Source organism: Chelonia mydas, chromosome 2 (genome assembly GCF_015237465.2).
Source record: "Chelonia mydas isolate rCheMyd1 chromosome 2, rCheMyd1.pri.v2, whole genome shotgun sequence".
Taxonomy (NCBI): Eukaryota; Metazoa; Chordata; order Testudines; family Cheloniidae; genus Chelonia; species Chelonia mydas.
In genome coordinates, this window is record NC_057850.1 from 245,989,017 (window position 1) to 246,007,603 (window position 18,587).

Sequence of the window (18,587 nt, forward strand, 5' to 3'; positions counted from 1 at the left end):
CCATGGACGCTACAACTGACAGCACGGGTTTTGGATGGACACCTCCATTAGTACAAGAATGCTCATTGGCAGTGCAAGACATTCTCTCCAGTAGCCGAAAGGACTCCACAAGGCGATCCTATCAGGCAAATGGACATGCTTCACCTCCAGGGCACATTGGCCGAGACCTTTGGGCGGGTGGGGGGGAAGGTTTCGCCTTCCTCTGCGGCATTGGGTCTGGGTCACTTGCAGATTTAAACTAGTGTAAATGGTGAATTCTCTATCATTTAAAGTGTTTAAACCATGATTTGAGGACCTCAGTAACTCAACAAGAGCTTAGGGGTCTATTTCAGGAGTGGGTGGGTGAGGTTCTGTGGCCTGCAATGTGCAGGAGGTCAGACTTGATGGTCTCTTCTGACCTTAAAGGGTATGAGTCCTGGGCGCAACAGCAAGGTCTTGCCACCGAAGCTGTGGGTATCCCCATGCTCTTCGACTATTTCCCCCACCTGAAAACCTAGGGACTGGCTCTCAGCTCTATCAGAGTACATACAGCCGCCATTAGCACTGTCCATCCTCCAGTGGAAGGGCATTCCATTTTTATCTACCCCTTGACCACCCAGTTCTGGAAGGGCCTTTTATGTAAATATCCGCTCATTCAGCCCATTGCTCCCCAATGGGACTTAGTCCTTACCTCTTTAATGAGCTCTCCCTTTGAACCGCTGGCCTCCTGCCCCCTCTAGCCTCTCCATGAAGGTTGCTTTCCTTGCTACCATTACCTCAGTGAGGAAGGTTGGTGAGCTGGGAGCCATGATGGCAAACCCCCTTTTACCGCGTTCCATAAGGACAAGGTCTCAATACAACTGCTTCCCAAGTTTCTGCCAAAGATGGTTTCCCAATTCCACCTCAACCAACCCATACATCTCCCTACCTTCTTTCCAAAACCACATACTTTGAATGCGGAACGGTGGCTTCATTCCCTCAATGTGCATAGGGCCCCAGGACAAAGCCATTCTGGAAGTCTCCCAGACTATTTGTCATCATAGCGGAGAGAATTAAAGTTTCGGCCATTTCCACCCAGAGAATCTCTAAGTGGGTCTCAGAGTGCATTACGGCTGCTATCACTTGTCAAGGCTCTCCCCACCAGATGGGATATGAGCCCATTCCATGAGAGTACAAGCATCGACCACAGCCGCACTCCACGACAAACCCCTTGCGGATACATGTAAGGCGGCCACGTAGAGTTCGGTACACACCTTTTCCTCTCATTATCCTCATTCGGTGCAGCGGTCCTGTTCTATGGTTCCGCCATCTTCCTCACACCCTCCTCCTATCTAGGTACTGCTTGGCAATCACCCTCAGTGGAATACAACAGGGACCATCACTTGAAGAAGAGGAGGTTATGTACCTGTAACAGGGACCACACATCTTAAAGAACCCCAATCTGTATTCCAATCCCACCCTCCTTCCCCCCTACCACAGCTCTGTAGGTGGAGAATGAACCGGAGATGTGGCCAGTCCGCCCCACCGTTTACCACCGTGGGTGAAAACATGAGGCAATACAAGGGCGCATGCTCTGACCATTGTGCAATATTACTTTGAAAAGCTCCGGCTCCAGAAGCATGTGTATAATTCTGAGTGGAATACAGAGAGGGACCACACATCTCGAAGAACCTCCAGTTACAGGTAAATAACCTTCTTTTATCTGAATACCGTGGGGGTTATGGATTTTATTCACATAATTGAAAGGGCAGGAACCATTCAGCAGCAGGGTGGCCTCCCCCGCAGCCAGGAGCTCTTCCTTTTCCTCGCAGTGCTGGCCAGGGGTTGCTGCTCTGCCCCGCCAGGACTGCAGCCACTCCCCACACCTTGCGCCTGCAGGGATTAGGTGTCATCAGCCTTGCAGCAGTGCAGGAAGCCCTCTGCAGGTCCACTGTCACGGCCCCACTGCCATGACAGTGGGACTGCAGAGGGCTCCCTGCGCTGCCGCAGAGCCAGTGATACACAGTCCCTGCAGGTGCAGGGAAGGCTGCAGTCCTGGCAGGGCAAAGCAGTATCTTGGCCAGGGATCTCTGCTCTGCCCTACTAGGACTACAGCCTCCCTCACTGCATCTTGCACCTGGCCAGGGTTGGGTATCACCAGCCTGCAGCAGCACAGGGAGCCCTCTGCAGCTCAGCTGTCACGACCCTGCTCACTGACTCCCAGGCCATTCAGCAGCAGGGTGGCCTCCCCAGCAGCCAGGGGTTTGTCCTGCTCTTCCTCCTCCTCCTCACAATCTGGCTGGGAACTCTGCTCTATTATCCGAACTGCCACATTATCTGAATCCCTTCCTTGTCCCCAAGCATGAGATACATGAATTCTGTGCCCCCTGCAGCATGTATCTCATGCTGGAGACAAGGAACGGATTCTGATAAAGCAGAGGTTCAGATATATAGGAGTATACTGTATAAGACTCCCAACCAGGGATACTGTTATTTAATATTTGGGTTTTTTACTCTGTCTAGAGTCCCAGTCAGCATAAAGATGGATACACGTGGCTGCCAGGTGGTACCTGCATTTCAGTACTTAAATTGACAAAAGGCCTCCCACATACTACCCAAGCTGTAACCACAGAGTCAGGTAGAGAGGAAGTACCTTGTATTCTGTCTAAGCCAGAGTCCTGGCAGAAAAACAACAGAGATAGGACTAGAGCTCTTTTCACCTTAGTCATAGCAACCAGAAGCTGATTTAATGAGGAACAGTCCTGGCAAACTGCAGGAAGGAGTTTTCATTAGCTATACTCGAGTCAAGGATGCAGATATAGTGAATATGGACAAGAGACCTTGGAAGGTTGAGTTAAGAACTGGAAAGTAAATTATTTATTGCTCATCACTTTCATGAATAACTTTGCACATCAGAAGCTGAGAAAAAAGTTACTTACATGATGGAATAATGAACTGTGGTTCCGTATTTCCTGCATAACCAAGTTTTGTGTACCTAAAAGAGTTATCAGTAGGTCTTTAGATGCATCAAGAAAAAAATCAGTTCATTTTCAAGCTCAGTACTGACTATACAAAGTAAAGACACTAATCACGTTTCTTGCGGTGTGAAAGCCAAATAAGTGTACAGACCATCTACACTGTTAAGCACAGTTCTGCTCTAAGAAATGACAAAATGTAACACATTGGAGTTCCATATTTATGTCCAATTATTTAGTATCAAACATTCTTAGTTTACAAGTGAAAAGGTATTTTTCCCCCCTTCTAACTATCAACTCAACTTAGGTTTTTTCCATCTCACTTATCACCAGTTCAAAAAAAAAAAAAAAAAGAAAAAAAAAAAAGATTCTGCAGGACATATTATTCTGTTAAGAACATAAGAACGGCCATACTGGGTCAGACCAAAGGTCCATCTAGCCCAGTATCCTGTCTTCCGAGAGTGGCCAGTGCCAGGTGCCGTAGAAGGAATGAGCAAAACAGGTAATCATCAAGTGATCCATCCCCTGTTGCCCACTCCCAGCTTCTGTTCTCCAACATCTGTGCAACCCTATTATCATTGACAGGGTTAGCATAAAGACTATTCACAGTTACCTCTAAGCTCATTGTGTGTTAAGTTTATATTGTCTAAAGGAGGCAGATGAGAACAAGAGGTGTGTTCAAAGCATAAGCCAGAGAGACAAGAACTAGAGTTCTAAACCTGGCTCTGATATAGATTTTCTCAGTGACATTAAGCAAGTTACTTAGCTTCTTCACAGGCTGGATAAAAATCAATTTACATTGGATTTTTATTTAAATCAAATCATTTTGTTTTAAAAATCAACCTATTTCAAATTTTGATAGATTATAGTAATATTAGGCCTTAATATAGGTTGTTAAATCATTTAAATTAGAAACAAAAAAATAAAATTAAGCAGTACATGTTTGCTGCTGAAGTTTTAAAGAAAGTCAAACCACTGAACTGGTAAAAATATCACTGTATATCCACCTGGCACTAGAGTTTGTTGAAGTGTTAAATCAGCTTTTGACAGCAGTAACCTCTTCTGCAGGTGCAGAGAGTATATTCTTCATTTCAGTTTATTCAACTAGTTCAGTTCAATAACTAGTTCATTCAAAGTTATGAAACCAACTGGGAGTTGAAACAGCAGGAAAGCTTGTTTATCTCCTCTTATCTATGAATAAAAACTAGGTGTGAGCGGATATCCACTACTTCTAGAATCATGATGTACATAGTGTCCAGAAACAATCAGTTCAATTCACTGTCTACAGATAGTACTTCCTTGTCTTAATAAATCAGCTAATTTTAAATGCAAAACATGTTTGGATAAACTTTTCTTACCTATCCAGAATGCTTAAAATATTTTTTTATTAATTAACTAAAACTAAAACACTGTTTTTGTGCATTTTAATTTAATTCTAATTTTCATCCAAACAGAGTTTGACACAAATCACAAATAGAAAAGTAGTGTAATAAAGAAATGCTCCATTCACCATTTTCTAACATAGTAAAGTAGAAGTTATTAATCTGAATAAGTTATTTAAGCAATTATATATCTTAACATACAGTATCCTCCTAGTTAGCAAAAAGTAGCACCAAATTTAGCGTAAAGGCCTTATTTACTTGCAAATCAACATGTTTTAACGGTTACCAACCAATGAAAATCAATTTTATTTATTTTCTTAAAGAAAAATACAAAAGTAAAACAAGATTAAAATAGATAATTTAAATCAAGGTTGCCTGCTTGCCAGCGTGGATAAAAAATGACTTTTTAAATTTAAAACCAGACTTTTTATTTTATTGTATTTAATTACAATAAGTTTTTTCTTTTTAAAAAATAAATCTGTTTAAAATGAAATCTGAATTTAATACACAACACATAAAGGCCTAAACTACTTATAATCTCAAAATATTTTTAAAAAATAAATATGCTGAATCCATAATCTCTATCAAAAATTTTGAGTTACGCTACCTTTCTATAAAAAAAGAATCAGGGGAAAGCATCTAGGTCAAGCTTTATAAATATGGCACGTAAGGCCCTGGACTATATTAAGGACTTGTTCCTGTGGGGGACCCAGGGGCTGAGCCACTGGGTACAAGAGACTGGCAAAGTCACCACAGGCACTGGGACCTGGCCTCTGATTCTACGAGGCATCATCATGCATCTCACCAGGATCATCCACTGAATCCACCTCAGTAGTCTCATGCTCCTATTTTATAGCTTCTCCCTACCTGAGCTCTGATTGGCTCCATTTTCAAATTATGAATATTTATAACTCCACCCACATGGATACTTACTCTCCAGCTCATGGAAAAATACTGATCTACCAAGTAACTACCAGCCTTTGCTTCTGGATGGTTCTGGGCACTTCAAGTAAACGGCCTTGCTCTGCCTCTTTGCGGGTGTATAGACAGCCACACAAAACCAGAAATCCATTAATTTCTCAACTGCCTCCCTCTCTCTCTCTCTCTAAACAAATAAAACACGGCAGTGCAAAAAACATGTGGGTCACACAAGCAGAAGTCTTGGATTGCTGTTAGTTCTTTTGTTTTTCTGGGGGTGAGGTGGGGGAGTTATGTAGCAAGGGGGAAGGAGCAGAGAGTGTGCAGCCAGAAAGGAGCAACACTGTTGTCAAAGCAGGACATTGTGGGAAGACGGGACAACATTCTTCAGAGAGCAGCCTCTAGTGTTGATTTCAATACCTGGGAATTGGAGGAAAAAACTGACCAGGCTGCAGGTCATAAATGAGATCATCCAGTGCACTGTCTTTTGGGAAGTTTTGGAAATGTATAATGGGTCCAAAACAAGCTTTGTAGGGATGACTGGGAGCATGGGATCAACTTCCAAGCGTGGAATAGTCTCCATCCCATAATGTCACCTGCATCCCATAATTTTTGTGCCTTTTCTCAAAATCCCACAAACCCACATGGCCCTCTCTTACCGTCTACCATCTTCAACACAATCATGGAGCCTGCACAGATCTGCACTATCGTCATAAGCATTGCAAACAGAGGGCACATAATCTTGCAGTATTTGTAAGGAAGAAAAACTAGAAAAACCAAAACAGCGGGGAACATGAAGATTTCTTGGAGCACAGATTGCTGTGGGACATAATGAGAACCAATTCAAGGCTGTTGGTGGCATGCACGGAGCAGGTGCAGATGCTGGAGCGCCATTCGTGGGCCTGAGAAACTACCATTTACTGGTGGGATCGCATTGTAACATAGGCTTGGGATGACAAGCAGTGGCTGCAGAACTTTCAGATGCGAAAGCCAACATTCCTGGATCTATGCGCTGAGCTCACCCCAGACCTCCTGCACAGCAACACCAAAATGAGAGCTGCACTGTGGAGAAGTGGAGGCAATCACACTGTGGAAACCTGCAACACCAATTGCTACTGGTCCATTGTAAATCAATTTGGAGTCAGGAAATCCACCTTGGAGGCCACTGTCATGCAAGTGTGCGGAACCATTAATCACCTCCTGCTATGTCCGATTGTGACTCGTGGCAACATGCACAACATAGTGGATAGATCTGCAAAAATGGGGTTCCTGAACTGTGCTGGAGCGACAGATAGGGATATGTGTGCTATTTTGATATAAGACCATCTTGTCACAAAGCATATCAACAGAAAAGGCTACTTTTCTATGGTTATGCAAGCACTGGTGGATCACCAGGAGTGCTTCACTTACATCAGTGTGAGTTGGTCAGGGAAGGTGCACGACACGCGCATCTTTAACAACACAGGATGTTTCAGAAAGCTGCAATCAGGCACTTTCTTTCCCAACTAGCAGATTACCACTGGGAATGCTGGAATTGCTAATAATGATCCTGGGCCACCCAGCCTACCCATTGCTCTCCTGGCTTATGAAGCTGTGCACCAGCTATCTCAACAGTACCACCATCCGGCATGTCTACAACTTCAATCATCTGCTGGTACCACCAGCAGTGCTGCAACTAAACGGATGTCAGTAAACTACCTGTATCAGGAAAAGAGAGAAAAGAGAGAAAAGGGAAAAGGCTGTCTTTGTCTAGTAAAACCAAGGATGAGTTCGTAATCAGGACCAGCAAATTGCAACATGACTCCATTTTGACTCCAAGATTAAAAGATTGCTTGGTTCATTTACGCAACAAGTTTTCCGTTTCATCTTGTTCAGAAGGGACATGTCATTAACATGGTTCAATCATTATGACCAGGCTATACTAAACCTGGCAGAGCAGACGTTGCTGTAAGGTTGCTAGATACAGCATATGACAAGGAAATTGAACAGTGCAAAAAACATTGATACGAAATTGGTTAACCTGAGTTTTGATGGGTGGTGCAATGTACAGTAATATGTGCTTGTGTGACAACAGAATATGGCATTGTCTATCTTACAGAAACAACTGATACTTCAGGAAATGCCCGTACAGCAGAGCACTTAAAAGAAGTAGCAGTCAAAGCTATAACAAACTGAACAAAAATTCAAGTGTCAAGTGCATAGCTTTGTCACACACAATGCTGCAAATGCAGCAAAAATTAGAAGAAATCTAGAAGAAGATAATGAAGAGAACCTGATACTTCTAAAATATGGGTACAGGGCTTATTTGATGCATCTTTCTGGCAAAAACTGAAGTACAACTCCGGAAATGAAGGAAAATGTTGCTGAAATTGCAAAATACTTCCATGACAAATACTTGCTTCAGCTTCACGGAAGAGAGCAGGTGAATCCAAACTAATTCTCCCCCAAAAACTATGATGGAATTCAGTGGTTGACTGTTTTGAGCTATTTATAAAGAACTGGCCTATTCTGATGACAATTTGTAAAGAAAATTGAGAACAAAATAAATGAAACTAGCACAGCCAAAGCAGTGAACATTGGACTAAACAGAAATGTAGAAGATATACTAAATATACTGAAACCTATTTCCATGGCCTTGGACAAACCGCAGAAAGATTGCTGCTGTATTGCGATGCTGTTGAAATTTGGAAAGAACTTTGGAACATTTGAGAAAGAAATACCCGGTAACACAGTTAAATTGCAGGCAGTAAAAAAAACAGATGGATCGAGCACTTACTCCGCCTCATTTTCTTGCCAATATCATCAGCCCAAGGTAGATGCCTAACCACTGAAGAAGATGCTGCTGCTATGACATGGGCATCTAAAAATCACCCATCAATAGTGACAGCCATAATAAATTTCAGAGCTGGAGGTGAACCATTCAAATGGTACATATTTGCTGAAGTTTTAAAGAAAGTCATATGACTCAACTGATAGATATCACTAGCAAAGCACCTGGAACCAGACTTTTTGAAGAGCTAAACAGGCAGTAGCCTCTTCTGTGGGCACAGAAAGAATATTTTCTTCATTCATTCAAAGTTGAGAAATCAACCGGGAGTTGAAAAAGCAGGAAAACTTGTCTCATTCTTCCAGTCTATGAATAAAAATGAGGAAGGAGAGGATGAGATCTACCAGTTTTAAAAGTTTGAAAGACAGCCTAACTAACTTAGGAGTCAGTCTCCTTTTCAAGAGATTTAGACAAGTGAGAATTTAAGCTCCAGTCACTTTCACTTAGGCACATATGAAAATTTCCCAGGCTGACCTGAAATAATCAGTTTAATTCACTGGCTGAAGTTAATCCCTCTGTTCCTTTAGTAAATTTAGTTGCAAATGTGAAACATGTTTTGATAACAGAAGTGTAATATCCAAAACATTTAAGGTTTTGTTTAATAAAAAAAAAAGTGTTATATGCTGGTTTGTGGGTTTAATTAAATACCATCCTCATATAGCTTGACACAAATCATAAGCAAAACGTTAATTATCTAGTAAATAAGCAATGTATCATTCACCATTTTGTAACATACTAAACATGTACAGTTTATAAGGCTCTGAAATATTAAGCTGTATAATTGCTTAAATAAGTGTATATAGTTAAAATGTACCTCCCAGATAGCAAAAAGATGTACCAAATCTAGTGCAAAGGTAAATCAACATTTATAATGGTTACATCAACCAATCAGAATGTGCCTTTCTTTAGCAAATAACTGAAATACAAATGGAAAAGTTGATTATAATCAATTACTTAAATCAAGGCTTTCCACTTGGCGATTTAAATCACTCCATCCTACTTCTTTACCTCAACTTCCTGCATCTGTGAAATGGTGATATTTACCTACTTCACAGCAATGACAATTAATTGATAAATTGTCTTGAAGACAGAATGGAGAGTATGAAGAAATCATTATAAGTAGGTTGAAAGAGTCAGAAAAATTCCTTTTATATCAGATCAACAGAGAAGAGAAACAGAAGGCTCAGGGAATGGGTGCTCCAATGTGGAGCCTAAATCTACTACATTAGATCACTGGTTGCAATCTAGCTCGGGTCAGTAGCGAGCAAATGCAGTTAACATCTGAGACTACAACAACTGGTTCCAATGCCTCATGCACAAGTATCCACATTACAAAAGTAACAACAACTGGTATCCTGAAGATTGAATTGCCTTCATACCCCTAGAGGTGCTCTCCCCCCAAGTCAGGATAAAAGCACACCAACGGTGCGATGCAGGTAAACTGCACTCTTTCCACACAAAGCTAGGGAGCTGCATTATCAAGTACTGTCAATGCACAGGCACATTTAAAATCTTACACTCTCCATAGAGCCCACTACAAATGGCTCCAACACTATTAGGCTATCCCTATAGTAGAAAGTTTTTTCCTCCTTACCACATGGCAACTTAAACAATAAATGTTCCTTTATGGAGTATGTACTGTAAAAACTCATTAACAGTCAGTCTGTTTAGCTTAAGAAATTAAATCAAATTAGCTGTGACCTTGCCTGTTAGATACTGTCCATTTCAAAATCTTTTCCAACATCCAGCCACAATTTTCAATTATACAAAAGGATCGTACTTTTATATTATCTGGTCTCTTTAAAACCTTTTCAAGGCTAACAAGATAGGGGCCATATAATTTTACCTGGACATATGCTATAGCTCTAATTCTGAAGTGCCTTGGATATTTACTAAGGCTTCAGAGAGGTTTCAGTTACAGTCCCTAAATGGACTGGTTTATGAACAAAACTGACTCTTTATGATTAGCGCCATAAGAATTCTTTTAATGTTTTATGATGAAGCCTGTAGTGACAGAACCATGCTTCTAAGGAATATGAATAGGATCTCAAGAACTCTGATATTTACCTTTGTTTTTTGTTAAGTGGGCTTTGCTCAAATGCCTGCCGCAAGAACAAGCAAGGCTGTAATCTAAAAGCTCTCTGTTTCTCTGATTTAATCACAAATGGGACAGGCATCAAGTGAGAACCCCACAAATAACCTCATGGTCCGACTTCAGCATACTGAGACCCAATAGTCGAACAGACTGAAAGTTAGGACAAAATATGTATAAGTTTCCAGAAGCTTTAAATTATTCAGGATCAATTTCTCTAAAATGAACACTGACCCTAATTCAGAGAGTCTCTAAATTGGTGCAATTTACACCTCCTTCCCACTCCCAGAGCACATAACTTGGACTCCTCCATACTTACTAGACTCATCTCACTTGCCAAATTACAACTTAATATGAAAAAAAATCATGTTTCAAGAACCACTTTGGACTGGAGTTTGACACAGCTTTTTCCCCGAAACGATGCATCAGAGGGGGCCTGTAGGGTAACTTAGAATGCTCAACAAACATGAACAGATCACTATCTTGCAGGTGTACTAATGTCCTTGACCGAATTTCTCTGCTAAAAATTATCCTATAAATTGGTTAGTCTCTAAGGTGCCACAAGTACTCCTTATCTTTTTGCTAATACAGACTAACAAGGCTGCTACTCTGAAACCTATGGATCTTGAGGCCTAGGTTTTACCCAATGGAAAATAGATTTCTGATTAAGACAATTATCTCAAGACAATAACTTTGGATATTTTATTTCTTCTTCACATAGGACTGAGAGGACAACAAAGTCATGGTTATTTCCTCAAAACCTCAGTTCTTTTTACTCTTATCTTTTCTGAATTTTCACTTTATGCCATGCTTTCTTTCTCCTCTATTACAGGATAGTAGAATAATGCTAATACAACGTCCTGTGATCTGTAAATTGAGGAATAAATTCTGCGGATGCTTATAATTCCATCTTAATTCCACAAAAATTACAGCATTTATTGCCAATGAGATAGGCTCCTATTGGAAAAAGCTCCAGAGCATACACAATAGCTGAGAAACCATTTAAGAGGATCAAGATGCTTTTTAAAAAGGCATCTAAAGGACCACTATTATTAAAGTCACACTTTTGCCTGAAAAGTATAACCTGTTGTGACGAGTAACCCTTATGATTAATAGAACAAAGAAATTAGAAAAAGTATATTACATGCACAGGAACAGAAATATTTTTTCAGTTGTTTAGTTTGGGTATAATCAATTTTACTGATTCCCATATAGGGTTAATCAGTTTTCTTGTGTGAGTAGAGAAAAACATTTTAAAAATAGGAAAAAGTGATTGTAAAGATGACAGGAGGACTCAAATGGATACAGCACCCTGAACTACTTTTAACTCATTTTTTTTAAATGACTATATTTCCAATTCAAATTCCAACCCAGGAATTGGCTTTTGGAGCATAACACCTAAAGTTATATGATCTAGAAATATAAATACCTAAACTCAGGTGGCTGACTTTATCCATCTCAATACATGGCTCACTGATGTTGCTTCCACTTTTATAGTAGTAAAGTTAAAACTCAAAGATAAACCTTGCTGTTGAAGCTCTGAAATTAACTCAGTTCTTGCTGCTTTTTGGTTCAAGTCTTTATGGATACAACAGTTCTTGCCATTTTAAACAAGTTTTAGAGTCTGCGATAGTTATTAAACTGTTACTTAATGCCAAAAGCCTTCGTGAATGCCTTGCTAAAGCAGCTCCCCACATAGGCTGCTTCAGCAAGGCATTGTAAGGCACCTTAAGCTGCAAGGTAATGGTGACACAGTGCCCCATCAGTCTGAATTGTACTCTGGTATGTCATATTCCTCACTGCAGAAGAGTAAGCTAATATCAGTGCAGGATTTCCATACAAAAGTTTGAGTTCCTTGTATTTTCTGAGAGATTATGGTCAACACTGCTCAAATATTCCCCAACTTTTTGAGAAGCACTAAAAAAAAAAAAAAGAGAGAGAGAGAGATGGAGTAGGGATTAAATGCTTAAATAGGGTTAACAGAGGAAATAATATAATGTTGGTGTATTATGGCAGTTCAAAGATTATTATGGAGTGGCAGTAGACACTTCAGTAATTAGAGGTGTATCAGAATTTCCATTTTAAACCCAATTTTGGACTACCACTTATTTCCCCAAAAAATCCACAAACAATGGAATATCTGCCTCGAAGCTGACAGATGAGATTGAGCTAAAGAAGGATATTTTAACAAATGTGAAGTGAATTAAAAAGGGGGGGGTCCAGAATTATCACACATGCAAAACAGTGTTCCCCAATGTTCAAAATAGTTTGCTTACTTCTCCCCCCCCTACACCTTGTAGCAAAACTGTACGAGATACAGATTTTTTTTTTAAACAGTTTACTGGCTCCATCTAGTAGCAATCTAATACATATGACTAAAGATTAGGCAATAAAACTAGTTTGAAAGTTGACAACAATTTAAATAGCAATGTCAGAAAGGCACATCAGCTCTAATGGTCTTAAAATAGATTGATGTGAACATGTAAACTGGTCACTAAGTAAAATCATCCATGGAGAAAGGATGCTTTAGTCCACCAAAAATGAAGTTAGTCAGACAAGCTGTTTGCAACCTAAGACATTTTAAAAAGCAGTGGTCACCCCAGATAGAAAATACTTCCTACCACATCTTTGTTTGCAAATGAAGATGGAGAAATAATTAAAATTGTTTTTTAGATTCATCTTTCTGACAGGGGAGATATGCATCCCTGTTCTGCTGCCATGACAAGTTCCCAACTACCCCACTATATCCACTTCCTGCACACCCTGTAATTCCATGTGTCCACCAGTTAAGCAACTCTCAGAGACACTAACTGTGTGTCTCCCATGTACAAACCTCATAGTAGGCCTACTTACATGAGAAGGACAAAGGTTAATGCATGGACAAAGCATCAGACTTCAGTGTCAGAGATATGTATGTAGGAAAAAATACAAAATCAACCCTTGTGGTGCACATTTTCAGGACTCAAGAGGCAAAAAAGCAACGGCACCTCTCCAGAGTAGAATAAAGGTATTTTGGAGAATTTAATTATGAATGTCCATACCTCCAAATATTTCAGTTTCTTCTAACTTTAACCTTTACTCTGAGTTCCCCAGGGAAGGCATTTGGGAGGTGGCTGGGGGAGCGGATTGTTTTTAGTTTTAACCAACTATTTTGTTCTAGTAAGGACTTTTATCCTTCAATTATTGTTATGCACTCCCAAACATCTGCATTTTAAAGTTTTTTTGAATGAATTATCTGAAGCTTGTATGGGAAATGAATCAAATTAAATAGCACATCCCCGGGGTGGCCAAAGTGTGGATCGAGAGCCACATGGGGCTCTTTTACCATTGAAGTGCGGCTCATGGAGCCCCCCACACCTCTGTCCATTCTCCACCTATCAGACTGGGTGTGGGGAGCTTGGGACCTCTGCCTTGCAGCAGAGTGGTGGGGTAGGGGCTTCTGCACAGCAGAGAGGAGGGTCTCGGGGCTTCAGCAGGAGTGGGGCTGAAGCCCTGAGCTCAGTCAGGCACCTCCCACAGGACTGAAGCAGGTGTGTCCTGGCTCTCAACTTCTAAAGATTGTCGTATACGGCTTGGAGGGTCAGTAAGTTTGGTGACCTCTGGCATATCCCTTTGTAATTACTTCTATCACTTGTCTATAATCACCTCGAATCATTCCACAAAATAAGACAGTCTCAGCAAACACAACGGGAACATTCCAGAGATTGTACCAGTGAGTCACAAGCTATTTCTTGATATTAACACCACGATTGGCCCTTGCCTGGCTTGTTCCAGTATTTGTTCCCATTCCGTCCTGATTTAATCTTGTTCAGCTTGAATTTAAAATCGCTTTGCTGAAAAATCTTTTCTATCTGAGAGCAGACCGCAAGCCTCACCAAATGTTCGTAAATTTAGGACACTGCCTATCTTATTTGAATTAGGATGAGGTGGAAGCAAGGACTGGGAAATCACAGGCATTGCTTTTTTCAGATATGGTCTAACTGAAGATTTTCTGGGGAATCCGCTATTGTTTAATCCCTATACACCAGATCAAGTAATTGCAATCTCTTCATTTACTTTGAATTATTACTCTCTCAAACCATGTGTTTGGTCATTTTTCCGATAACTGGCAGAGGGCCTGTTTCCTCGTTCAGTTGTTTTGTACAACAACTTATCAGCTGTACCTCACTCGTAAAGGTGAGGTCTTGGAATCACTCCTCAAACTGAAAGCAAAAAGTTTGTGTCCACAGATCTCCATCGAAGAGAAAACACTCCTTAGGTCAATCTGGTAGGAAATATTTCTGTAACACTAACACTTCTCTAGGGCACAACTCATTTCAAGTAAATCAGAGCGAGAATCACCAACTGCCCGAAGGAACCAAAAACAGAGGCAGAACTATGTGCAGAATGGAAGAGACAAAGTATTCCATCCCACTGAAATACGTGGACTATTGGAACCCGCAACTGGAACTATGGACTATACCATACTTGCCTTGAGAAGGCCATACTAAATTTGTGACTGACCTGTGTACATATAGGTGAGATTTATTTTAAGTTTTGCTGGAGAACTAATCCAATTTGGGGTAATTAAAGATGTACATGAATGTATGGCATCCTCCTACAGAAGAACTCACAGTAACTCCACATCAATGGTGGGAGGAATTCTGGTGAGCTCACCTATCAGTGGCTCTAGACAAAACAAAAACAAAAAAAAACTTCTTAGCTTTTATGATTGGGAACATAATAGTGTTGTCTTCCTGACTCTGCTGGGAGATCTCAAGAGCACAGCTTGAGTAGCCAAGGTGTTCGCTGGATAGTTCTTTGGGGGACAAGATGTCCTCCCCTCCTCAGAGCACTCTGTGGCAGTGAAGCTACTACATGTTTGCTACTCCAGTCTCAGGTTAAAGTAGCTTCTGTGCCTTCCACCCATGACACATAACAGGAATGGCCAATAAACTTCAGCAAAAAGATAGAGGCTCCACAAGATGAGCTTCTAGGGCCAAAGACAAGTGGTAGGATCTGTTCCTCCGAGAGGCAACCTGCCTCCTTTCACATCTACAGGGTGTAAGCGCTGAAGCGGCTGTGTTCATTTTACCCTCCAATGAAGTGCTTGTCAAGAACTTTCCCGAGGTTTCATCCATCTTCCACTCATCATCATGGGCAGCAGGTAAGATAGTCTCAGAATGATTTGGAAAGACCGTGAAGAGATGCTCAATATACCCAGAAAATACTATCAGCATAAAAGAGCCAACTTCCCAACTGTGATCGCTTTGCTAACTTAGTCATGTTGAGTAATTAATTCACATTTTAACCATGATCCCTTAAAAACATTAAAGACCTTTAACACAAATTAAAGCAAGGGTTGTAGGGAGTGGGGCCACGGAGGACATCTGCAGGGGGAGGGAGGGAGAGGGTGTGAGAGTCTCCAGGTTATGGGACACTGAGCTGGGGGTGATTCCCCAGAGGACGGAGGGAGGATGCCTCCCGGGGGTTAGGGGTCGGCTCCCCAACAGGGAAGGGAAGCAGAGGGAGATGGCTCCCTGGGAGAATGGGCAGGACAGTAAAGGAGACTCCCCAAGGGCAGAGGGGAGATGGTGCCCCTGGGGAGGGGGAATGGGGGGGTGGCTCCCCAAGGGTACGGGGGGGGCGAGGCCGGGGTGGGACGTCGTGGGGAGCCCGCTCGCGGGGGGGGGGGGCTGCGCTGGGGAGCCCGGTGTTCCCGGGAGGCGGGGAGCTGGGGGCGGGCCGGTCCTGCCCGCACTTACCGGGTGCCTCCGTCGATCACACACGGGGGCAGGACGCTCGCCATGCTCGCGAGGCGGCGGCACCCCAGACCCTACACGCCCCCGAGGCTGAGCCCGCGCCGGCCGCTGCCGGCCGGCTCGCTCGGCCCCCACCGCGTCGGCGCAGGAGGGAAACCGGGCACCAAGCAGCCGGCAGACAGCGCCGCCTTCAGGGCGCATGCGCCGCGCACGCTCACACCACGTGACCCGGCTTCCCCTGCCCGCTGAGCGGGCCCTGTCCCCATAGGCTCAGGGCAGCGCTGAGGGCCGGTCTCGCGCGGCAGCCCCTCCCAGCGCCCCGCGCCAGGGAGGGAAAGACAGAGCCACCCTCCCCTCTGCACGTGACGGGACACCCCTTAGCTTGGTGCCCGTGGGCCTGCCACCAAGTACAGGCCATGTCGCCTAAGGACCAAGGTGCATCGGCTCAGCTCAAAAGCATCTTTTTCAAGCAATAAGCTCTGCAAAGGATGCAGTGGGGATGTGGCGTTTCCTGGGACTGTAACGGGGTGGGTGCCGACCCATTTCAAAATAAACTCTGCCTCATTTTGCATTTTTTCAGTCAATCTGAGGTTTCATAATCAGTTTCTGTCATGGGCACTAACCCTTTATTAAATCATACAAATCTTGTCCTGTGTTTCTTTAGGTGTAGGTGGGTACCCTACAGTACAACACCCTCCAATTGAACCCACAGTATCTTAATCACAGGTGGTATTTAGCACACTAAAAAAAAGTATAACACTTTCCAGAGCAGTCTCATCTTCCACGCAAAGATCTCAACATGATTGAAAAAAAAAATGATGAATTAAGTTTCAACACCCTTATCACCTAGGGGGTTATTAGCCACCACTTCACAAACGGGGAAATGTCTTATACCTGCAGGGCCGGCTCTAGGGTTTTTGTCGCCCCAAGCAAAAAATTTGCTGCCCCAAGCTCTAAGAGCGCAACTGCCCAAGCAAAAAAAAAAAAAAAAAAGGTGGCCGGAATGCCACCCCTGGAATTGTGCCACCCCAAGCACATGCTTGCTTTGCTGGTGCCTAGAGCCGGCCCTGCTGTATACCTGTGACTTATCCATGATCACACTACAAGTCCGGTAGAGCTAGAACCCACATTTCTCTGACTCCAATGCTCTCTACGCTCAATGCTTAACCACAAGACCCACCTTCCTTCTAGTAAGGGTATGGTTTTTTATCACCCTCTCTTCAACCTCCAACTCCTTATGCAAAGGCTCACACACAAAGAGAATTGGGGTTTGTATTTAAAAAACAAAAAGTTGCTCTCCGAGTTGTAGGAATTCCTTATGTTCAGGCTCATAAAAAATATGCTATGCATGTAGCTTGTTCAGTCACTTAACTCAGACTGAATGTATGCCTACACATAAACCACTACAGCGCTGTGCCACTGTAGCACTTTGATGAAGACGCTACTTACGTTAACAGAAGGGGTTCTCCCATTTGCATACCCACCTCCCTGACAGGCAGTAGCTACTGCGAGGGGAGAACTCTCCCGTCGACTTAGCGCTGTCTATACCAGAGTTTAGGTTGGTTTAACTGCATTGCTCAGGGATGTGGATTTTTCACACCTCGGGTGACATAGTTATACCAACCTAATTTCCTCGTGTAGACCAGGCCCGAGAGTATGCACTCTGTATGCTTGCTCATGCCATTTTTCTCACAAATGTTGGAAGATATGCTCATCCACCATGACATGATGGAAGCCAGTCAAATTTAGTGTGCTGGAAGGGCTGTCATAGCAATTTAAGCAGTCAGTATAAAACATCTATACGCCAGAACTACAGATTCAAAGCCTGATAGGGATCACCCAGCCTCCTTTGAAAGTAGTTCAAGGCATTGATTAAAGATCAAATAATATGAGAATAGGGATTTGCCCTACTTCCTTGAGTAAAATTTTCTCTCCCTCACAGTGTTGTGTAATATGTGGTGCAGAGCTGAGAAAAAACTGCCATGCATGCATATGGGCACCTCTGAATAGATCAGGGGTGGGCAAACTTTTTGGCTTGAGGTCCACATCTGGGTGGGGAAATTGCTTGAAGGGCCATGAATGTAGGGCTGGGGCAGGGGGTTGGGGTGCAGGAGAGAGTGCAGGGTGTGGGAGGGGGTGCGTTGTGCAGGAAGGGGTTCAGGGAAGGGGTTTGGTGTGCAGGAGGGGGTGCACAGTGCAGGACAGGGCTCAGGGCAGTGGTGCAGGGAAGGGTGTGGAGTGTGGGATGGGGCTCAGGGCAGGGGGTTGGGGTGCAGGAGCAGTGCAGGGTGTGACGGGGGCTCGGGGCAGGGGTGCAGGCAGGGGGCTCAGGGCAGGGAGTTGGGGTGCAGGGTGCTGCAGGGGGTTGGGGTGCAGGCACAGGGCTCAGGGCAGGGAGTTGGAGTGCGGGGTGCAGGAAGGGTTCGGGCTCCGGCCCGGCGCCGCTTACCTAAAGCAGCTCCGGGGTAGCAGCGGCATGCGCTGGGGCCAGGGCAGGCTCCCTGCCTGCCTGCCCTGGCCCCGGCCCCACACCACTCCCCTGCAGCCCCGGGGGGAGGAGGGGCAGAGAGCTCTGCGCACTGCACTTGCCTGTTGATACCTTCCTCGAAGCTCCCATTGCCCGGGAACAGTGAACCGCGGCCAATGGGAGCTTCAGGGGAGGTATCAACAGGCAAGTGCAGCATGAGGAACTTT

General features: G+C 43.4%; 1 protein-coding gene across 1 annotated transcript in view; it reads right to left on the minus strand.

Annotated features, from left to right (window-relative positions):
- The window catches only part of ACTR3B (actin related protein 3B), a 46,985-nt gene extending 30,898 nt beyond the window's left edge, over window positions 1-16,087 (minus strand). The window contains 2 exon segments of the mRNA XM_043541567.1: window positions 2,898-2,953; window positions 15,897-16,087. Coding sequence (XP_043397502.1) covers window positions 2,898-2,953; window positions 15,897-15,940 — 100 coding nt within the window. The 5' untranslated portion in view covers window positions 15,941-16,087.
- Window positions 16,088-18,587: the final 2,500 nt, after the last annotated feature.